Raw genomic sequence first — 24,542 nt, forward strand, 5'->3', positions numbered from 1 at the left:
AGCGCCGTGATCTCCTTCACCCTCTCCCCCAACTCCTGCCGCAGCATGGAGGGGCTTCCCGCCCCCTGCGCCCTCACCTGGCTCAACTGACAAAACCATCGTCGACAGTCAGCAATCAGGGAGAGAGAAAAATGTGTTCACTGCAATGAATCAGCAGTCAGGACTGTTTCCATGGGGAGAAATATGTGTTCATTGCAACGAATCAGCAGTCAGGATGGTTTCTACGGGGAGAAATATGTGTTCATTGCAATCAGCAATTAGGACTGTTTCTATGGGGAGAAATATGTGTTCATTGCAATGAATCAGCAGTCAGGACTGTTTCTACGGGGAGAAATATGTGTTCATTGCAATCAGCAATTAGGACTGTTTCTATGGGGAGAAATATGTGTTCATTGCAATGAATCAGCAGTCAGGACTGTTTCTATGGGGAGAAATATGTGTTCATGGCAATGAATCCGCAGTCAGGACTGTTTCTATGGGGAGAAATATGTGTTCACTGCAATGAATCAGCAGTCAGGACTGTTTCTATGGGGAGAAATATGTGTTCATTGCAATGAATCAGCAGTCAGGACTGTTTCTATGGGGAGAAATATGTGTTCATTGCAATGAATCAGCAGTCTGAACTATTGTTCACTGCAATGAATCAGCAGTCAGGCCTGTTTCTACGGGGAGAAATATGTGTTCATGGCAATGAATCAGCAGTCAGAACTGTTTCTACAGGGAGAAATATCTTTTTTGCAATCTGGGGGTGGTAACTTCAGCAGAAGGGCTGACATAGTCAGCACAGCCTAATTTTATTTGTCAGAAGGATTTTACCGGTTAAGATAACATGCTACAAAATGTGCTGTTTTGCAGTTTTTAAATTTTTTTTCAATCTTTATTGATGTGACAGTGTTTTGTGTTTAACTCTTTCATAGTCATAGGCCACTTCAGTCGACTAGACAGTGCACCACTATAGGTGACCTTTGTTGACATTGAGGGGTCATGTTGATGAGATTGTTTTTTCACATTGCAACAAATCTCCACAGCCACAGAAAGTTTCCCACCAATAGAACAATGACTAACCTTTGCTCCCTGTCCTAGTGGTTTAATTTTTTTTTTTTTTAATGAACCTTTTTTAATTTCATTTCAAAAATCAACATCAAAAACAGAAATACTGACACACGACCAGAAAAAAAACAACAACAAAATTGATAAACATCATCATTTCCTTACAGTGAGTATATCATTCAATATCCATACAAATACATACAAACCCACACACATACACACATACATACACATATAAACACATACACGCACTGCCACAAGCCCACAAATCCACAGACATGCACACAAACATATCAGCACCTGTATACACGCACCTTCATCCACCGATGTCTGCATGTAATGTTTTTATTAAACGTCACAGAACACAGCACCCATACCTCACCGCGTGTTCAAATAATCAATGCTGTCCTTTTGTTTTGTTTTGGTTATCCTTCTGTATTCCACTCATGCCCCTAGAAATTCTATGCAGCGATATGTATGTATTAAACGAGTGATAGGTGTGTATAATCAGATTTTTTCCTCCTTTTCTCAGTCCCTACTCGTCCCAGCCAATGTTACCAATATTCACTGGAAAGAAAAAAAAAAAAATGAAATAAAGAAAAAGAATGCATATATAAGAAGAAAGTGCAGTGATTTTAACAAAATCTTTAAATGTTGATCAAATGCTTGAACGGAAACCAGTTTATCGAGAATGTATTAAAAGACGTATTCACTGGCCTAGTTTGTAGTGAACGAGTCCATAGCATTATTGTTCAGACAGGAACCGAAGCCTGTGACAGAGAGCATCACATCTGAAATATCTGGCACTGGGGATCATGTTTTTGCCACACAGAACCCTGGTGGTGAAGGAGTTAAACCAGTTGAATGTTTTCCACACAGAACCTTGGTGGTGAAAGAGTTAAAGCAGCTGAATGTTTTCCACACAGAACCTTGGTGGTGAAAGGGTTAAACCAACTGAATGTTTTCCAAAAGGAACCTTGGTGGTGAAGGAGTTAAACCAACTGAATGTTTTCCACACAGAACCTTGGTGGTGAAGGAGTTAAACCAATTGAATGTTTTCCACACAGAATCTTGGTGGTGAAGGAGTTAAACCAACTGAATGTTTTCCATACAGAACCTTGGTGGTGAAAGGGTTAAACCAAATGAATGTTTTCCATACAGAACCTTGGTGGTGAAAGAGTTAAAGCAGTTGAATGTTTTCCACACAGAACCTTGGTGGTGAAAGAGTTAAACCAACTGAATGTTTTCTATACAGAACCTTGGTGGTGAAAGAGTTAAAGCAGTTGAATGTTTTCCACACAGAACCTTGGTGGTGAAAGAGTTAAACCAATTGAATGTTTTCCACACAGAACCTTGGTGGTGAAAGAGTTAAAGCAGTTGAATGTTTTCCACACAGAACCTTGGTGGTGAAAGAGTTAAAGCAGTTGAATGTTTTCCACACAAAACCTTGGTGGTGAAAGAGTTAAAGAAGTTGAATGTTTTCCATACAGAATCTTGGTGGTGAAAGGGTTAAAGCAGTTGAATGTTTTCCACACAGAACCTTGGTGGTGAAAGAGTTAAACCAACTGAATGTTTTCCACACAGAATCTTGGTGGTGAAAGAGTTAAACCAACAGAATGTTTTCCACACAGAACCTTGGTGGTGAAAGGGTTAAAGCAGCTGAATTCTTTACTTGGGACAGTCCCTGATATGGCTCTGTGCTGTCGGCAGGACGGTCAGCACCAATGTCAAGGTCACTCACCTGCTCCTTCAGACTGGCCACCTCTGCGCGGCGCATCGTGACCTCAGCCTCCATCTGAGCCAATCGCTGGCCTCCGTCTGGGTCAGCTGACCCCATGATGATGGACGGTTCCTGCTGCAGCTTCTTCTATCGGATAGATAGACAGATATATATATATATATATAATTATATGCCAGTGTGGGTTGACGGTGTGTGTGTGTGTGTGTGTGTGTGTGTGTGTGTGTGTGTGTGTGTGTGAATGCACCAAACATGGAAGCCAGTACCCAAAAATTCCAGTCCCACACACACAGTCATTTGGATGAGACGATAAACCGAGGTCCTGTGTGCAGCATGCACTTAGCACACGTAAAAGAACCCAAGGCAACAAAAAGGTTGTTCCTGGCAAAATTCTGTAGAAAAACCCACTTCGATAGGAAAAACAAATAAAGAAACTGCACGCAGGAAAAAATACAAAAAAATGGGTGGCGCTGTAGTATAGCGACGCGCTCTCCCTGGGGAGAGCAGCCCGAATTTCACACAGAGAAATCTGTTGTGATAAAAAGAAATACAAATACAAATACTGGGATTTTTTCTCTGCAGAAAACATCCAGTTTGGTAGCAAAAATGAATACACTTGCAGACAAAACACAGAATCAAACAACAACAAAAAAGAAAAAAGGTGGCACTACATTTCATGGTGACATGCTCTCCAAAGGGACATCCCAAAATGAGCACAGAAAAAAATCTACTGTGACAAAAATACAACACAACACAACACATTACAATACAGTACAACACAAAACAATACAATACAACAATACAAGAGAGCTGCCATGGTGATGTGGTTAACTATGAGGACTGACAAATGGGAAAGAACATGGATTCGATCCCAATCAAGGGTGGGATTTTTTTTTTTTTTTTTTTTTTTTTTTTTTTTTATCGGCTCCTACCCAGATCTGAATTTTTCTGGGACCAAACAGTTAAGGGTCATCCGCTTTAGGAGTGTTCGCTCCGATTTCTTACTGACCCAGGAATGCAAGTGCTTGTATCTCTGAGCCTGGATGATGCTGGGACATAGCCTGTTATGAGATTATAGCCTTGTAAAGTAGCCTGTTATGAGATTACAGCCTTGTAAAGTATTGTCCCAAACCTGAACGGGCCCCCCCACCCACAGCAGCATCTTCATCAACCCCATCATTATTCATCATCATTTAAATGTATGCAAATGAAATGTATGACAGTCGTGTCTGACCATGACCGTCAGAACAGCAGAGGAGGCCACTGCTGCCCCAACTATCTGGGCCAGAATTTGTTTACAGTGGAGAGTCTTTTGCCCAATTTACATCCCCCCCCCCACCCCCCCACCCCCAATCTCTCGGCCAAGAAGATTTTAAGGACAGTTGGCTTTTGGATGGTTCCCAAAGGCCAGCTAGCCCCCAAGGCGGCAGCACTAAGAGCCAGTGCAATCTTGCCTTCTAGTCTGAAGAGTCATAGCCCTTCACAAAAGACTGAGCTGTAAATGACTTCCCATTGTAACAAGAGAAATCATTGATCAAACAGCTATCAGTTTGCTGTCGAAGTATAGAAAACAAAATGTCCCAGATTCTTGGGAGTAAAAAAATAACAACAAACAAATTAACAAACGATGGGCGCAATAGCCGAGTGGTTAAAGCGTTGGACTGTCAATCTGAGGGTCCCGGGTTCGAATCACGGTGACGGCGCCTGGTGGGTTATGGGTGGAGATTTTTACAATCTCCCAGGTCAACATATGTGCAGACCTGCTAGTGCCTGAACCCCCTTCGTGTGTATATGCAAGCAGAAGATCAAATACGCACGTTAAAGATCCTGTAATCCATATCAGCGTTCAGTGGGTTATGGAAACAAGAACATACCCAGCATGCACACCCCTGAAAGCGGAGTATGGCTGCCTACATGGCGGGGTAAAAACGGTCATACACGTAAAATCCCACTCGTGTGCATACGAGTGAACGTGGGAGTTGCAGCCCACGAACGCAGAAGAAGAAGAAGAAGAAGAAAATTAACAAACAAAAACACAAGAGTGGCACCATCTCTAACCTGCTGGTCATCGATCTGTTGCTGTAGTTGCTGAATCAGCTGGTCCTTGCGTAACGACTCAAACTCCACGCTTCGCAGCCGGCTCACCTCCTCCGACAGCTGTCCCAGTCGCAGGTCCTGTCAGCCCCAAACCCTAACTGTTAATCACTGCCACAGCACGCCACGGCACGGCACACCAAGCCTCCTTCTAGTTCCCCCGAGACGTTAGCAACGTACTTTCTTCACACATACAGGCACATACATATACACGCACACACAGAAACCTCAAAGCTGACAGCACTTACAACTGTCTCAACATTGATACAGACATTGTCTCCACAAGCAGGGCTGGAAATTCCCACCCACGGCTGTGTTCAAGAGACCATCGTGCCTGTGGGTAAATGTGTACCTGAGGGTAAATCTGCCTGAGGCAAGGCAAACTGCCCAAGGGTAAGCATTAGCCGGTATTCAGGAACACAAGAGCCTACCTGCGGGTCTACCAACATGAAGGCAATTTTACCCTTACTTCCTGCCAAGGGTGACTGCCCACGAAGCAGAGGTAAATATGGTGGAGCCTTTTGTCGAGGGAAAACAGACGTGCTTTGTGGACAGCACGTGTTTTGCTAACTCTCTCGGTAAAGAACGCTGGAACTGTGATGGACGAACCCGGGTGTGGCCGTGTACGGGGAAATCTGAATGAGCGGAGTGGGAGTAATGCCACTGAAATGGCGCAGATGATGGGGCAGCCAAAAAAACAACAACAACAAAAAAAAAACAACCTCTTTCGGCAATGCTCTGAACTATAGTGGGGTGAGAAGAACATCACCAAGGGAATCACCAGGAATTTCTAATTACAGATGATGGGTCAGCTGCCTGAGTGCACCGCACGTGTCTTGAATACGAAGTTAACATAACCTTCAAGGTAAACTGTACCCGCGGGTCCCTACCATGTCAAGGGTAACTTGCCTGAAGGTAAAATGAAGTTTGTCTTGAATACGAAGTTAACATAACCTTCAAGGTAAACTGTACCCATGGATCCCTACCATGTCAAGGGTAACTTGCCTGAAGGTAAAATGAAGTTTGTCTTAAATACGAAGTTAACATAACCTTCAAGGTAAACTGTACCCGCAGGTCCCTACCATGTCAAGGGTAACTTGCCTGAAGGTAAAATGAAGTTTGTCTTGAATACGAAGTTAACATAACCTTCAAGGTAAACTGTACCCGCGGGTCCCTACCATGTCAAGGGTAACTTGCCTGAAGGTAAAATGAAGTTTGTCTTGAATACGAAGTTAACATAACCTTCAAGGTAAACTGTACCCACAGGTCCCTACCAAGTCAAGGGTAATTTGCCTGAAGGCAAAATGAAGTTTGTCTTGAATACGAAGTTAACATAACCTTCAAGGTAAACTGTACCCACAGGTCCCTACCATGTCAAGGGTAATTTGCCTGAAGGCAAAATGAAGTTTGTCTTGAATACGAAGTTAACATAACCTTGAAGGTAAACTGTACCCGCGGGTCCCTACCATGTCAAGGGTAACTTGCCTGAAGGTAAAATGAAGTTTGTCTTGAATACGGCCCCCCCCCACTCCTCCCCCCAACCATCCGACTGTCTGGGATGTCTAAGTGGATATGCTGAAATGCTCTGTCCACTCAGTATCTGTTGGGTGACCAATTTCTGACTGTGTCTGTATTTGTATTTGTATTTCTTTTATCACAACAGATTTCTCTGTGTGAAATTCGGGCTGCTCTCCCCAGGGAGAGCGCGTCGCTACACTACAGCACCACCCCTTTTTTTTTTTTTTTTTTTCCTGCGTGCAGTTTTATTTGTTTTTCCTATCAAAGTGGATTTTACTACAGAATTTTGTCAGGAACAACCCTTTTGTTGCCGTGGGTTCTTTTACATGTGCTAAGTGCATGCTACACACGGGACCTCGGTTTATCGTCTCATCCAAATGACTAGTGTCTAGACCACCACTCAAGGTCTTAGTGGAGGGGGAGAAAATATCGGCGGCTGAGCCGTGATTCGAACCAGCGCGCTCAGATTCTCTCGCTTCCTAGGTGGATGCGTTACCTCTAGGCCATCACACCACATGGTGGGAGGGAGACTGAGCGGTCAGCGACAGTCAAGACCAGTCGCGCCTCCCTCCTCCCCTTTACACTTCAACCCATTCAGCGCTGAGACCCAGCACTGCCAGGGCCTTGAGTTTGTTCATTCAAATGGTTTCCTGCTTCCTACGTCAGCATTAATAACCGCATGCAAAGGCCGTAAACTAAGTTCTACAGTATTTCTGGCTCTGTTAACATGTGTCAATTTGAAGCAGAAACTGGTCAGTTTCAGGGTGGTTCTAATCATACCGCATCAAAATAGCAGAGAAGGAAACTGGTCATTTTCAGGCTGGTTCTAATCATACTGCATCAAAATGGCAGAGAAGCCGGCCAAGGCTGTCAATTTACAAGGGTTGAACGGTTGAACGGCTGAATGCTATAACACCAACACACCAGCTTTTCTTTTCTAGAACGAATAGAATGCTGAGGCTGTGAACTCCTCATGACTTTACTATTCTTGTCATACATACTACTTATCAAACAAACATTGACATGGCACTGCTCTACCAGTAGTTACTTTTAACTCTCTCCATACGAACGGCGAAAGAGAAGACGTTAACAGCGTTTCACCCCAATTACCACCATCAAAATATTGCAAGTGGAAGTCTCTCATACTGAAGAGGTGAATGTTGACAAAGAATACCACAATTCTGATGACGGAAGCTAAAGGTTGGGTCATTCAGACACCCACTGGACATCCGAGGGGTCTGTGTAAAGGAGAAGAGAGGACTGGCCGTACTGAGTGAGTTAACAACCATCTCTTATTCAGGAAGTGCAAGTAGAAATTTTAGGGGGATAAATATACTTATATGAAACAAAACTACTTGTCCCAAAGACAGCTAAAAAAAAAAAAAAAATGGGGGGGAAAATTTCTAGCCCTGACATGTCAACATAAACACGTCTGTCGTCTCTGTGTGACGACATCAACGGACACAAACACGGAGCCACACCAAGCCTGAACGCCTCAACGCTAAAACTCCAGGCTCTTCCTGTACAGGTTCACACGCAGGACTGACCATGGCGTGTACGGAACAGGTGTGTACACACACACAGAGACACAGTCACGTTAGGAAGGCGGCACACCTTCTTCAAAGCCAGGCAACAAGCCCTTCCCTCCCGATTCCGGTAAACTGTACAGCGTGTACACTGACACCAAACCGATACACGAGGCTCTGCACATACACTCGGTAGAAAACAAAGTACGTACATGAAGCAAAAACCACCACAATGCGGTACAGTGACCTAAGGCGCCAACGCAAAAGCTCTGTCAGCGCGACATGTGTTCGTCACGCCCTGCCACCCCGCCACAAAGCGTAGGTACGGAGACACTGCTGGACAACGGGGGGAGGGGAGAAAAGGGAATCTTACATAGCGCAGGGCGTGAAGACTGACGATTCCCTTAAGGCGAACCATGATGGCCTATAATAATAATAACAATAATAATAATAATAGGAATAATCAAAATAATCATGATAATGATAATGCTGGATGTTCACTGAGCGCTTTCCTCCTTAAGACGGAGCTCAAAGTGCTTTACAGTTAAACATGAAACACACACACACATATGCAATTGCTTACAAAAGGAAGAAAAATCATAACTTAACACAAAAACATAAAAAAATATCCAAAAACTATGTTTTTCATTAATCATTTACACACACACACACACACACTACACATGCGCACGCACGCACATGCTTAGAAACATGTATACACACACATACACAAATACACACGCACCTTTACAACAATATAATAAAACCCCTATCTTCACTCTTTTTTTTTTTTTAAATCACTGCATACAAATATTCAAATAAACATATCCAAATTCGCACATGCTCACGTGCATGCACGCACGCATGCACACACACACACACACACACAGATCACATGGTTAATAGCACACACCACTCTCAGTAATCAGAATAGTACAGAATAGTAACAGTATTTGTACAGCACTATTTTTTGGGCACAGACAAATCAAAGAGCTTACACACCAGTCATTCATAATTTGTATTTTGTATTAGTATTTTTTTTTTTATCAAAACAGGTTTCTCTGTGTGAAATTCGGGCTGCTCTCCCCAGGGAGAGCGCATCGCTACACTACAGTGCCACCCCTCTCTTTTTTCCTGCGTGCAGTTTTATTTGTTTTTCCTGTCAACGTGGATTTTTCTATAGAATTTTGCCAGGAACTACCCTTTTGTTGCCGTGGGTTCTTTTACATGCGTTAAGTGCATGCTGCACACCGGACCTCGGTATGTCATCTCATCCGAATGACTAGCGTCCAGACTACCACTCAAGGTCCAGTGGAGGGGGAGAAAATATTGGCGGCTGAGCCGTGATTCGAACCAGTGCATTCAGATTCTCTTGCTTCCAAGGCAGACGCATTACCTCTAGGACATCACTCCGCTTCTAAGGCACTACAGACAAAAACTTTAACAGAAAGGTTGAGAAACTGTATACTGGAAAGAAGAGGATGTGAGGGTGGCGGTGGGGGTGGGGTTTAAGGGGGGGGGGGGGGGAGCTAGTTTGAAAAAAAAAAAAAAAAGGTAGGTATTAACTTAATTCAAAACTCCTTCACACACACACTAACACACATCAACTCACTCACACACTTTCACCAACACACCATCCTTCACTCACACACACACAACCCTACCCACCCACACAAAAATACCCCCCCCACACACACACTCCCCCCCCAACACACCAATCCACATCCACACCAAACAGGTGCGGATGGTCAAATGGTTAGTACACTGGATTCTTGCCAGAGTTTCTTGAGTTCGATCCTTGTCATACCTGGTCGGTTAAATCAATGGTGGAGATTTTTCCAGTCTCCCAGGTCGGCATATTATGTGCAGACCTGCTAGTGCCTGAACCAACCCCTTTCATGCGTACACACACACAGATGGTCAGATACGCACATTAACCCTTTCACTACCTTCTTCTTCTTCTTCTGTGTTCGTGGGCTGCAACTCCCACATTCACTCGTATGCACACGAGTGGGCTTTTATGTGTTTGACCGTTTTTACCCCGCCATGTAGGCAGCCATACTCCGTTTTCGGGGGTGTGCATGCTGGGTATGTTCTTGTTTCCATAACCCACCGAACGCTGACATGGATTACAGGATCTTTAACGTGCGTATTTGATCTTCTGCTTGCATATACACACGAAGGGGGTTCAGGCACTAGCAGGTCTGCACATATGTTGACCTGGGAGATCGTAAAAATCTCCACCCTTCACCCACCAGACGCCGTCACCGTGATTCGAACCCGGGACCCTCAGACTGACAGTCCAACACTTTAACCACTCGGCTATTGCGCCCGTCAATTTCACTACCAAATTCGCATTTATTCAGCAGCTAGGTAGAGGACCCATATCACTGAAGTGTGACCTGATCATGGGTCTGTTATCCATGAACCTACTGCTCTTTATGTTTGGTGGTAGGACAGGCCATACACATCAGAGGGGGAATCCTCACCCATACTTAGACATCATATTTTCTGTGTTTGTATCACAAGGGAATTTCGCACTCTAAACTGACTGGTGGTGAAAGGGTTAAAGATCCTGTATTTCATGTCGACGTTTGGTGGGTTATAGAAACAAGAACGTACCCAGCATGCACACCCCTGGAAACGGGAGTATAGCTGCCTACAAGGCAGGGCAGATAAAAACAATAACGGTCGTACACGTAAAAATGTAACATGTCTGTATGAGTGCACGTGTGCGTGACTGAAACCTGACTGAACGATGCAGGAAACCAATGATGAGCGCCCAACAGCAGCCGTCAGTCGGCTCTACCCAGGCAGGCAGCCTGTTGTGCAAAATGACTCCGTGTTTGTACAGCGCTTAGAGCTTGGTCTCTAACCGAGCACAGTAGGCGCTAGATAAGTGTCCATATCATGATATCATATCGTGTTTGTACAGCGCTTAGAGCTTGGTCTCTAACCGAGCACAGTAGGCGCTAGATAAGTGAACATATCATGATATCATATCGTGTTTGTACAGCGCTTAGAGCTTGGTCTCTAACCGAGCACAGTAGGCGCTAGATAAGTGTCCATATCATGATATCATATCGTGTTTGTACAGCGCTTAGAGCTTGGTCTCTAACCGAGCACAGTAGGCGCTAGATATATATCCGTATCATGATATCATATCGTGTTTGTACAGCGCTTAGAGCTTGGTCTCTAACCGAGCACAGTAGGCGCTAGATATATATCCGTATCATGATATCATGTCGTATTTGTAAAGAGCTTAGAGCTTGTTCTCTGACCAAGCACAGTAGACACTAGATAAGTGTCCATATCATGATATCATATCGTGTTTGTACAGCGCTTAGAGCTTGGTCTCTGACCTAGCACAGCAGGCGCTAGATAAGTGTCCATATCATGATATCAGATCGTGTTTGTACAGCGCTTAGAGCTTGGTCTCTAACCGAGCACAGTAGGCGCTAGATACATATCCATATCATGATATCATATCGTGTTTGTACAGCGCTTAGAGCTTGGTCTCTGACCTAGCACAGTAGGCACTGGATACATATCCGTATCATGATATCGTATCGTGTTTGTAAAGAGCTTGTGGTATTTGACCGAGGACGGTGGGCGCTAGATACGTATCCACAACATGATAATTATCATAATATCATCATCACCATCGCCATCATCGTCATCCTCATCACCCACCTTTTCCTGTGCCTGTTGCTGGGCCAGGTCCAGGGCAGCCGAGGGGAGGGTGGTGGTGGGGGAGGCGACGGCCGTTCCTCTCTGACCGTTGACCCAGCCGCCCACCGGACCTGCCGTCACATCATACAGGGTTCACAAAAAGATAGGGACCACCTGCCGTCACATCATACAGGGTTCACAAAAAGATAGGGACCACCTGCCGTCACATCATACAGGGTTCACAAAAAGATAGGGACCACCTGCCGTCACATCATACAGGGTTCACAAAAGGATAGGGACCACCTGCCGTCACATCATACAGGGTTCACAAAAAGATAGGGACCACCTGCCGTCACATCATGCAGGGTTCACAAAAAGATAGGGACCACCTGCCGTCACATCATACAGGGTTCACAAAAAGATAGGGACCACCTGTCGTCACATCATACAGGGTTCACAAAAAGTTAAGGACCACCTGCCGTCACATCATACAGGGTTCACAAAAAGATAGGGACCACCTGCCGTCACATCATACAGGGTTCACAAAAAGATAGGGACCACCTGCTGTCACATCATACAGGGTTCACAAAAAGATAGGGACCACCCGCCGTCACATCATACAGGGTTCACAAAAAGATAGGGACCACCCGCCGTCACATCATACAGGGTTCACAAAAAGGCAAAGACCACCTGAAAATGGAAAAAAGAAGATGAAGAAAAAAAAAAAGAAACTGAAGCGAGCAAGTCCAAAAAATTATAATCCCAATTTATATATATATATATACATACATACATACTCTGGCCTTCCCCTGAGGACTTTGATGGCAAATCGCAGGGTACGAATTCCACTCAACATTAGGTGAGTTAAAAAAATATTTTAAAAAACCCAAAAAATCAATTGTTAAAAAAAAAGAAAAGAAAAAAGCTCTTTACCTCTCTCTCTTTCATTCTCTCGTTCTTCCTCCCTCCTCATTCCAACGTCTTATAAGGAGAAGAACAAGCTGAAGAAGAAGGGGGAGGAGGAAGAAGAAGAAGAAGATGATGACAATAATAATGACAAAGGAGAAGGAGATGTCGAAAACTGCTAGAACAAGAAGGAGAAAAGGAATCAGAATAGAAAGAAGAAAGTGAATGCCTTTAGGAGGAGGAGGAGGAGGAAGAAGAAGGCAATAATGATGACAAAGGAAGAAAAGAAAATGTTGTAGAGGATGAACAAGAAGAAGAAAAGGAATAAGAATTGAAAGAAGAAAGTGATGCCTTAAGGAAGAGGAGGAGGAGGAAGAAGAAGAAGAAAGAAGAGGAAGAAGAAGAAGAAGAAGAAGAAGAAGAAGGCAATAATGATGACAAAGGAAAAGAAAATGTTTGAAGAGGCTGAACAAGGAGAAAAGGAATAAAAATAGAAAGAAGAAGAAGAAGAAAAAGAAGAAGAAGAAGAAGAAGAAGAAGAAGAAGAAGAAGAAGAAACAAGAAGAAGAAACAAGAAGAACAAGAAGCAGAAGAAGAAGAAGAAAAAAGAAGATGCAGAAGAAGAAGCAGAAAGTGAATGCCTTCACATGCAGGGGAACTGATGATACCTTCACAGACAGAACCCCCCCCCCCCCCACCCCCCATTCCCTGTGGCCCCCTCATCTCCGCCACACGCCCCCTCCCCCCACCCCCCCACCCCCTCCATCAGTGACACCATCACAGAGGGAGACGACTCAAGTGTGTACTACCCAGTGCATATTTCATTCCCTCCCCTTATCTCTCTCTCTCTCTCTCTCTCTCACGCACACATACACTCACTTCTCCCCTTACCTGACTACCTTGGTACCTGTCTACCTTGGTGCCTGGTCTACCTGTTATTTGTCTGTCTACCTGTTATTTGTCTACATGTCTACCTGTTATCTGTCTACATGACTACCTGTTATTTGTCTACCTGTCTACCTGTTAGTTGTCTACCTGTTATTTGTCTACCTGTCTACCTGTTAGTTGTCTACCTGTTATTTGTCTACCTGTCTACCTGTTATTTGTCTGTCTACCTGTTATTTGTCTGTCTACCTGTCTACCTGTCATCTGTCTACATGACTACCTGTTATTTGTCTACCTGTTATTTGTCTACCTGTCTACCTGTTAGTTGTCTACCTGTTATTTGTCTACCTGTCTACCTGTTATTTGTCTGTCTACCTGTTATTTGTCTACATGTCTACCTGTTATCTGTCTACATGACTACCAGTTATTTGTCTACCTGTTATTTGTCTACCTGTCTACCTGTTATTTGTCTACATGTCTACCTGTTATTTGTCTACCTGTCTACCTGTTATCTGTCTACATGACTACCTGTTATTTGTCTACTTGTTATTTGTCTACATGTCTACCCATTATTTGTCTACATGTCTACCTGTTATCTGTCTACCTGTCTACCTGTTATTTGTCTACCTGTCTACCTGTTATTTGTCTACATGTCTACCTGTTATTTGTCTACCTGTTATTTGTCTACCTGTCTACCTGTTATTTGTCTACCTGTCTACCTGTTATTTGTCTACCTGTTATTTGTCTACATGTTTACCTGTTATTTGTCTACCTGTTATTCGTCTGCCCTACTTGTCTACCTGTTATTTGTCTACATGTTTACCTGTTATTTGTCTACCTGTTATTTTGTCTACCTGTTATTTGTCTACCTGTTATTCGTCTGCCCAACTTGTCTACATGTTATTTGTCTACCTGTTATTTGTCTACCTGTTATTTGTCTACCTGTTATTCGTCTGCCCAACTTGTCTACATGTTATTTGTCTACATGTTTACTTGTTATTTGTCTACCTGTTATTTGTCTACATGTGTACCTGTTATTTGTCTGCCTGTCTACCTGTTATTTGTCTACCTATTGTGTGGAGTGATGGCCTAGAGGTAATGCGTCCGCCTAGGAAGCGAGAGAATCTGAGCGAGCTTGTTCGAATCACGACTCAGCCACCGATATTTTCTCCCCCTCAACTAGACCTTGAGTGGTGGTCTGGACGCTAGTCATTCGGATGAGACGGTAAACTGAGGTGAAGCATGCACTTAGCGCACGTAAAAGAACCCACGGCAACAAAAGGGTCGTTCCTGGCAAAATTATGTAGAAAAATCCACTTCGATAGGAATAACAAATTAAACTGCACAAAGGAAAAAAATACAAAAAAAAGGGGGGCGCTGTAGTGTAGCAACACGCTCTACCAGGGGAGAGGAGCCTGAATTTCACACAGAAAAATCTGTTGTGATAAAAAAAAGAAGTACAAATACAAATACAAATCAACCTGTTATTTGTCTGCCTGCTATTTGTCTACCTGTCTACTTGTTATTTGTCTACCTGTCTACCTGTTATTTTGTCTGCCCGTTAACTGTGTGTCTACCTGTTATTTGTCTACCTGTCTACCTGTTTTTTTTACCTAATCGTAAAAACTGCCACTAAGATCATCGGGGCTGATCTACCTTCTCTAGAAGACATATATTATAAGCAGCTACTCCAAAAAGCAAAATCAGTCAGCCAGGACGAATCACATCCAGCTTTTGGGATTTTCGAGATGCTCCCCTCTGGTTGACGGTACAGAAGTATAAGGATGAAAACCAATCACTTCGCCAATAGCTTTTTCCTGAAAGCAGTGAATCCCGTCTCTCGAACAAAATCCAGTATGATAACTAGAATTGTGCTATCAACAACCATCTACCTGAAGATCTAGTCATCAGCCCCATCCACATGTAATATGCGGCTTCTGTTCAAATGTGTGTGTGTGTGTGTGTGTGTGTGTGTGTGTGTGTGTGTGTGTGAAAAAGAGAGAGAGAGAGAGAGAGAGAGAGAGAGAGAGAGAGTTTGTGTGTGCATGTGTGTGTGTGTGCGCATGCGTGCATGTGTGTGTGTGTGTGTGTGTGTGTGTGTGTGTGTGTGTGTGTGTGTGTGTGCAGTGCATGCATGTGTGAGTATGCACAAGTTTTTATACTGATATGCACTTGTATGTATCCTAATTTCTAATTTCTGCTGTATCTGTGTTTGTGTATGATTTTCGATTCATGTTCGTACCTTGTGACCCTGGTACACTTTGTAATAAAGACATATTCTATTCTATTCTATTCTGTTTGTCTGCCTGTTAATTGTGTGTCTCCGAGCCACATCAGCAAACGTACATTTTAACCACAAGGCACGCAAACACTTGGGCCTACCTGCAACATGGTGTAACTGCTACAATAAAGCTGACCGGTCCAGTCAATGCTGTTTCAATGTAAACACGCACTCAATTAGCTAAGCATCATCACGTGAGACCCAAGGTTAGTAGTGACTGCCCTGGCCTCGTGAACTGATAGGTCTAGAGCATCTGGATAATGTTATGACTGGAGAAAGCATGTGACCATGTCACGTAGTTGAAAATGAACTCGTGGGAACAATTCTGACGTTGGCATTACATCCGAACAAAAATGTGATTGAGCGTAAGAAAATACAGCAAAATTATCGTTAACAGTCGGCAAGTCTACTACTACGACCCTCACCTTGTCTCGTCACAGGGGCGCCCACGACCGTCGAGGAGGCAGGCTGCCCTCGGGGGAGGTCAAAGGTCGAGCGTCGCGCAGACCCCGCGCTGAGCGGGCGGGAGCGGAGAGGGGGGCGGGGCAGCGGGGGCTGGGGGGCCTGTGACCATGACCCCTGCTGACCCAGGGGCCCGGGGGGAGGGATGAAGGGCAGCCCCTGCGAGGAAGCCAGCAAGGCCTGGTGGTACATCTGGGTGTGGCGGAAAGAAAAACGAAGAAAACTGATATTAACAACACCCCCGAAAGCAGAGTATGGCTGCCAACATGGCGGGTTAAAAACGGTCATACACGTAAAAACCCACTCGCGTATATACGAGTGAACGTGGGAGCTGCAGCCCATGAACGCAGAAGAAGAAGAAGAAGAAGATATTAATAACAAATGCAATAATGTATACAATGCCCAGTTATGTGAAGAATTGGTTTTATTTGGAAACTCACACACATTTGCTACCGATGACGTTTTTGATTTCATTATTTTACTTGCCAAAAAATTCTTTCTGTACAAATGCAAATTCAATAAACAACCACCACAACTCAATGCATTTAAAACACAGCTCAGGTACAGATAAAAAATCGAAGAACATGCATCTTATATACTAATGAACCATCATGCTTTCCGTACAAAGTGGAACAGTTAACTTCCAATTATGGAAACTGTTACCTAATCACAGGGGGGGGGGGGGGGGGCTGCCGTTGAGGGACATGGTGGTGGTATGTGTATGGGGGACTCGGAATGAGTAGCGTGGGAGTCATGCCACAAAAACTGTGCAGTGATGGGGCAGATATGATGATGAAGAAGATGATGATAATAACAACAACAATAATGATGATGATAATGATAACGTGCATTTACATAGCATTCACCCTGCGGTTCTAAACGCATTTAACATTATGAAGGTTAAGGGTTGAAAGTTTATGGCAATAATTTCAAACATGCGTGTGTCAAAGAACACAGGCCAGGGAACAGGTGGAGTGTACATATTTATGGGTCAGACACACAAAAAATTGGGTACAATACCAATGGATTGTGAATGCTCTGATGATAATCTGTGTACAAGCACATGTGATGTTAAAATCACATACATATGTTGACACACACACATTCTCTCTCTCTCTCTCTCTCTCTCTCTCTCTCTGTGTTGTCTTTAAAATAAATTAAGCAAAGAATGAAGATATTTGTGGAGTGCTTAATATAAATCGGAAAACGTCATTACAGACACTTGCAAAATATACTGCTGAAGCGAATAACATTCGACCAAAAACAACGACAACAATACAATAGTACCAGATGTTGTTCACAGAGAAATTCAGACTGTGTGTTGACAGTTTCAAACAGAAAATACATATGTTATATTTTCTTTAAATCACACGACTTTGAATGGATGGTCGAACTACAGTCACTTATACAAATTGATTTCTTTAGTTGGAAATTGACAGATTTGGTTTTGGATTTGGTTTTCATTAATATTATTACTGTTGATACATGTTGTTCTTTGTATCATGTACTCCTATGTCACTAGGGCTGTCAAGCTATTGACATTAAAGTGTTCAGTGTTCTCTCTCTCTCTCTCTCCCTCACACACACACACACGTTCTCTCTCTCTCTCTCACACACATACACTCTCTCTCTTTCTCTCTTCCTCTCTCTCTCTCTCACATACACACACACACTCTCTCTCTCCCTCTCTCACACACACACTCTCTCTCCCTCCTCTCTCTCTCTCCCCCTCTGTCTCAGACACACACTCTCTCTCTCTCACGCACACACGCTCTCTCCCCTCTCTCTCTTTCTCGCGCTACCTCTAGGCCATCACTCCACTACATCATATATCATTATCATCACTATCATTAACTCTCTCCATGCGAACGGTGAAAAGAGACGACGTTAACAGCGTTTCACCCCAATTACCATCATCAAAATATTGCAAGCGGAAGGCTCTTATACTGAAGAGGTGAATGTTGACAAAGAATACCACAATTCTGACGACGGAAGCTAAAGGTTGGGTCATTCAGACACCTGCTGGACATCCGAGGGGTCTGTGTAGAGGAGAATAGAGGACTGGCCGTACTGAGTGAGTTAACTTAATACACCTATCCATACCTGTTGCTGCAGTTGCTGCTGCTGCTGCTGCTGCTGTTGCAAGGCGTGCTGAGTGTGGGCGTTGCCGTAGGTGGGCGATTCGTTGAGGATGGTCAGCGACCCGTGCCATGCCGGCCGCTGCTGTGGCTGCACTGGGGGGCACAGGACCTGGACAATGCAACACGCAAAATCAGGATGACCATGGACGGGTGCAGTAGCCGAGTGGTTAAAGCGTTGGACTGTCAATCTGAGGGTCCCGGGTTCGAATCACGGTTGCCTGGTGGGCAAAGGGTGGAGATTTTTACCATCTCCCAGGTCAACATATGTGCAGACCTGCTTAGTGCCTGAACCCCCTTCATGTGTATATGCAAGCAGAAGATCAAATACGCACGTTAAAGATCCTGTAATCCATGTCAGCGTTCGGTGGGTTATGGAAACAAGAACATACCCAGCATGCACACCCCCGAAAACAGAGTATGGCTGCCTACATGGCGGGGTAAAAACGGTCATACACGTAAAAGCCCACTCGTGTGCATACGAGTGAACGCAGAAGAAGAAGGATGACCATGAATACACTCTCTCTCTCTCTCTCTCTCTGTTATAGCGTTTAGGTTGGATGGTCGATTCAAAGAAGCCGACATTTGTATCGTTTTTGAATATGCACGGAGAAAGTGCAAATTAACTGAATATCTATAGGTTTACTTTTCTTTTTTCATACTTTTAGGTTGATCACGCCGTGAGTTTGTCGAGCGTGGGTATAGCCGTTTTCGACCTAAGTGTTTTCTATTGTCTTGCAGCAGGTTTGTTGCTGCGACTTTGATACATATCATATTCATGCTATTTGGTTGGTTTGTGTGTGTTAAACGATTATTCTGATGTGTCCCATGCCAACAGGACTGTAATGTCAATGGCATTAAAACATTTTTCAGTTTCAGTTTCTCTCTCTCTCTCTCTGTGCCCCTTCCTATCTCCGTGGCTGCACTTCACCTCTACACTCCATCTCGCTCTCTACGATCAGCTTCGGATCCACTGTGTGTGTGTGTGTGTGTAGTAGTAGTAGTAGTAGTAGTAGTAGTAGTTTTCAGTTTAACGTCTTTCCACTTTAAGTGATATTAGACAACAACAGCAAAGAACGGGGGTGGGGGTGGGGGTGAGGGGGTACAGTGAGAGGTGGGGGAGTGGGTGGAGAAGTGTGTGCATGTGTGTGTGTATAATTGTGTGTGTGTGTGGGGGGGGGCCGGGGAGGGGAGGGTGTGTGTGCGTGTGTGTGTGCATGTGTGTGTGTATAATTGTGTGTGTGTGTGTGGGGGGGGGGGGGAGGTGTGTGTGTGTGTGTGTGTGTGTGTGTGTGTGTGTGTGTATAATTGTGTGTGTGGGGGGGGGGGGAGGGTGTGTGTGTGTGTGTGCATGTGTGTGTGTATAATTGTGTGTGTGTGTGTGTGTGTGTGTGTATAATTGTGTGTGTGTGTGTGTGTGTGTGTGTGTGCATGTGTGTGTGTATAATTGTGTGTGTGGGGGGTGGGAGGGTGTGTGTGTGTGTGCATGTGTGTGTATATCATTGTGTGTGTGTGTGGGGTGTGTGTGTGTGTGTGTGTGTGTGTGCATGTGTGTGTGTTTGTGTGTATAATTGTGTGTGTGGCGGGTGTGTGTGTGTGTGTGCATGTGTGTGTTTGTGTGTATAATTGTGTGTGTGGTGGGTGTGTGTGTGTGTGTGTGTGTGTGTGTGTGTGTGTGTGTGTGTGTGTGTTTGTGTGTATAACTGTGTGTGTGTGTGTGGGAGGGGTGGGGGGGGGGGGGGGGGTGAAAGTGTGTGTATGTCTGCATGTGTGTGTCTGTGTGTATAGTTGTAAGTGTAGGAGGTGGGGGGTTGGGGGTTGGGGGGTGATGTCTGTGAGTCTGTTTATATATTTCTGTGTCCGCGTCTATTTTCTTGTTTAAAGCCAGCATGTAAGCTGGTGTATAAGTGTATACATCCAGTTGTATACTGTACAAGCGTTGGGTTCATGCTTACGAATATAACAAGTATTTTTACACACGCGCTCATGTGTGTGTGTGTGTGTGTGTGTGAGTCTGTGTGCGTGTGATAGTGTCTGCAATTGTCTTTGTCTTATGCGTGCATGCATGTGTGTGTGTGTGTGTGATGGGGGCCTAGGAGCATGCGAATGTGTGTCTGTATGCATATACGTGCACACATGTAGGTATATGTAAAAGCTATCTAAAGATTAAAACCATTTAAAAAGTCTTTTTATATTTTTGTATTTTGCATTTTGTCACAACAGATTTCTCTGTGTGAAATTCCAGCTGCTCTCCCCAGGGACAGTGTGTCGCTACACTAGAGCACCACCTATTTTTTTTTGGTATTTTTTCCTGCCTGCAGTTGTTTTTTTTATTTGTTTTTCCTATCGAAGTGGATTTTTTAACAGAATTTTGCCAGGAACAACCCGTTTGTTGCCGTGGGTTCTTTTACGTGCGCTAAGTGCATGCTAGCACACGGGACCTTGGATTATCATCTCATCTGAATGACTAGCGTCCAGACCACCACTCAAGGTCTAGTGGAGGGGGAGAAAATATCGGCGGCTGAGCCGTGATTCGAACCAGTGCTCTCAGATTCTCTCGCTTCCTAGGCGGACGCGTTACCTCTAGGCCGTCACTCCACTTTGGCATATATTCCCCGAGGTTTCCCCGTCTTTCTGTCAGCGTGATAATGCCACTGGGTAAAATATCTGAACATGCCTCGGTTGACAAAACTGAAGAGATTATTATATGGGAGAGAGACAGAGACAGAGAGAGGGACAGACAGAAAGAGAGACGTGTGTATATGTGTTAGTGACTTGAAAATATTGAAGTAACAGTTTGAAAACAAACAAAATGACACACCACGGGCGTAAACTTTTAAGAGAGAAACATGTGGTGTAACAAAGCTAGTGACTTGAAAATATTGAAGTAACAGTTTGAAAACAAACAGATGACACACCACGGGCGTAAACTTTTAAGAGAGAAACATGTGGTGTAACAAAGCTAGTGACTTGAAAATATTGAAGTAACAGTTTGAAAACAAACAAATGACACACCACGGGCGTAAACTTTTAAGAGAGAAACATGTGGTCTAACAAATTTTCATGTGCTCAATAAAACAATAAACAATTGAATTTTTCGCCACGTCAGACCACAAAATAAAATAACAATAGCAATCGTAAAAGCAAAAACCAAAAAAAAGGAGGAGGAATTTTGCTTGATGTCCCGTCACACATATCGGTGACTGAAGACATTTTGTTAAAGTATTTATGAATACATTTGAGTATTATCGGTTAGACGGGGTGGGAGATGTGAATGAATGGAGGGTTGGGGAGGAAACTGGGCAAATGAGGGTGAAATGTGGGTGAAATTTGAAAAAAAAAAAAAAAGAAAAAAAAATCTAAATACAATTACAGGAAATTACTTAAAAGACTTCGTAAAAGAGAAGTCGTTAAACTGACAAGCGAAAAACAAAAAAAAAACATTCAACAACTAAAAAAAATATGAATTGCCTCTGTGGTGCAAAATATCTCTTCGTATTATGTAGAGGCCAACAGTTCTGCAAAATACTCTTTTTCTCGATTTTTTTTTTCTTCGTTCTGCATTCCTGAGTGCGCTTGGGTCAATATACCGACCTTTTTTTTCAAGTATGAAACCACATGGGCACAGTTTTCATCACCCACACTGAATTCAATACATCCAGCTTTTAACACTCTTGCAAAGAACAATCAAACAGTCCTCGCTAAAACCACACACACACACACACACACACACACTCACACACACATATACATATATATATACATATATATATATACTTATTCATTTATTCATTTAACAGCTTCCGCTGTTCTTGATGTGACGGTTGGTATACTTCAGAGGTAGAGGGCCATGTTTTGACTGCTGACACGACCTACACCAATATAGTTACACACACACACACACACACAAATCCCTCCAACACACACACACACAAATCCCTCCAGCACACACACACACACATGCGCACACATATGTGTGCACACACAGACACACACATAAATCCCTCCAACACACACACACATGCACACACATATATGCGCACACACACACACACACACACAAACCCCTCCAACACACACACACATATATATATATATACATATATATATATATATACTTATTCATTTATTCATTTAACTGCTTCCGCTGTTCTTGATGTGACGGTTGGTATACTTCAGAGGTAGAGGGCCGTGTTTTGACTGCTGACAAGACCTACACCAATATAGTTACACACACACACACACACACAAATCCCTCCAACACACACACACAAATCCCTCCAGCACACACACACACACATGCACACACATATATATGTGCACACACAGACACACACACACACACATAAATCCCTCCAACACACACACATGCACACACATATATGCGCGCGCACACACACACACACACACACACACACACAAACCCCTCCAACACACACACACACACTCATGCGCGTGCGCACACACACACAAATAAATCCCTCCAATACACACACACACACACACACGCGCGCGCACATGCACACACATATATGCGCACACACGCACACACAAAACCCCTTCTACCCACACCCACACACCTCCCCCCCCAAAAAAAAAGAACACACACACACACACACACACACACACACACAAAACAACAACAACAAAAACCCCCACACTTCACCCAAGACCAAAGTCCCTGACTTTACGGTGTACAGCCTGAACTTTTGAACCATCGATTACCCACCACCCAGCCAATTTAACGGCCCCGCTAAGCACCGGTCGTGTTTTTCGAAGGATCAATACATGCCTTTTCTTCTGTGCCGCCCACCATGCAGTGCTCAGCCCTAAGTGGGGCCTAATTTTCAGGGCCGCCACTTAGTGGCCGTCTTTCCAAGCCTGGCTCCAGTCACAAAAAAAAAAAGAAAAAAAAAAAGTATAGCATCCACGGCCACACACGTATGAGTTACCAGTGCTTCTGTACAGTTCAGTTCAGTTCAGTTCAGTTCAGATACTCAAGGAGGTGTCACCCGTGTTCGGACAAATCCATAATACACGCTACACCACATCTATCTGCTGAGCAGATGCCTGACCAGCAGCGTAGCCCGACGTGCTTGCTAAGGCCTTAATTAAGGCTTCTGTACAGAGTGTGTACAAATGTCAATAATCTGTGCACCATTCTGCATTGCTGGACAACTGGTGACCTGAAGTCTTGAAGTTTAAAAAAAAAACAAGAGAGGCAAGGCCTTCAAGACTCACTTGTGATACACTTAAAAAAAAATCCAAGCTTTTTATGTATTGAGTATAATTTCAAAATGTAAAGTTTAAGATGAGAAAGATCAGTTTAAAGCAAATTAACTCCCCTAGCATTAATTACAGAGTAATATCCCTTTTTTACTCTCTGCACCAAAATGTTTGCAAAATAAATAAAACTTCCATGCTTAGCAAAAGAAGTTCCTGTTTGAACAAAAAATGATAATAATGACTCCTCTTGTTGTTGTGTCAGAATAAGAGGTCAAAGTGCCAAGTTTAGAGAATACAAAAAATATAAATATAACAGTAAATGCAGTTTGCATATAATTAGGCTTCTTTTAAAAAAAAATGTTTTGTGCCTATCCCAGAGGTGCAATATTGTTTTAAACAAGATGACTGGAAAGAACTGAATTTTTCCTATTTTTATGCCTAATTTGGTGTCAACTGACAAAGTACTTGCAGAGAAAATGTCAATGTTAAAGTTTACCACGGACACACAGACACACAGACACACACACACACACACACACAGACAACCGAACACCGGGTTAAAACAGAGACTCACTTTGTTTACACAAGTGAGTCAAAAAAAGTATAGCATCCACGGCCACACACGTATGAGTTACCAGTGCTTCTGTACAGTTCAGTTCAGTTCAGTTCAGTTCGGATACTCAAGGAGGTGTCACCCGTGTTCGGACAAATCCATAATACACGCTACACCACATCTATCTGCTGAGCAGATGCCTGACCAGCAGCGTAACCCGATATGCTTGGTAAGGCCTTAACTCTCTCCATACGAATGACGAAAGAGACGACGCTAACAGCGTTTCACCCCAATTACCATCATCAAAATATTGCAAGCAGAAGGCTCTTATACTGAAGAAGTGAATGTTGACAAAGAATACCACAATTCTGACGACGGAAGCTAAAGGTTGGGTCATTCAGACACCCACTGGACATCCGAGGGGTCTGTGTAGAGGAGAAGAGAGGACTGGCCGTACTGAGTGAGTTAAGGTTTCTGTACAGAGTGTGTATGA

The 24,542-nt window shown here is 43.7% G+C and overlaps 1 protein-coding gene across 1 annotated transcript in view; it reads right to left on the reverse strand.

The window, feature by feature from the left end:
- Positions 1 to 24,542, reverse strand: part of LOC143301908 (forkhead-associated domain-containing protein 1-like) — an 88,362-nt gene that overhangs the window by 48,926 nt on the left and 14,894 nt on the right. The window contains exons 3-8 of the mRNA XM_076616351.1: positions 18,236 to 18,382; positions 16,096 to 16,324; positions 11,620 to 11,729; positions 4,847 to 4,963; positions 2,792 to 2,917; positions 1 to 86 (exon numbers count right to left, since the gene is read on the reverse strand). The exon at positions 1 to 86 is cut by the window's left edge and continues 85 nt beyond it. Of these exons, the coding sequence (XP_076472466.1) occupies positions 1 to 86; positions 2,792 to 2,917; positions 4,847 to 4,963; positions 11,620 to 11,729; positions 16,096 to 16,324; positions 18,236 to 18,382 (815 nt within the window). The remainder of the gene's footprint in view (positions 87 to 2,791; positions 2,918 to 4,846; positions 4,964 to 11,619; positions 11,730 to 16,095; positions 16,325 to 18,235; positions 18,383 to 24,542) is intronic.

Source organism: Babylonia areolata, chromosome 28, assembly GCF_041734735.1.
Source record: "Babylonia areolata isolate BAREFJ2019XMU chromosome 28, ASM4173473v1, whole genome shotgun sequence".
Lineage (NCBI taxonomy): Eukaryota > Metazoa > Mollusca > Gastropoda > Neogastropoda > Buccinidae > Babylonia > Babylonia areolata.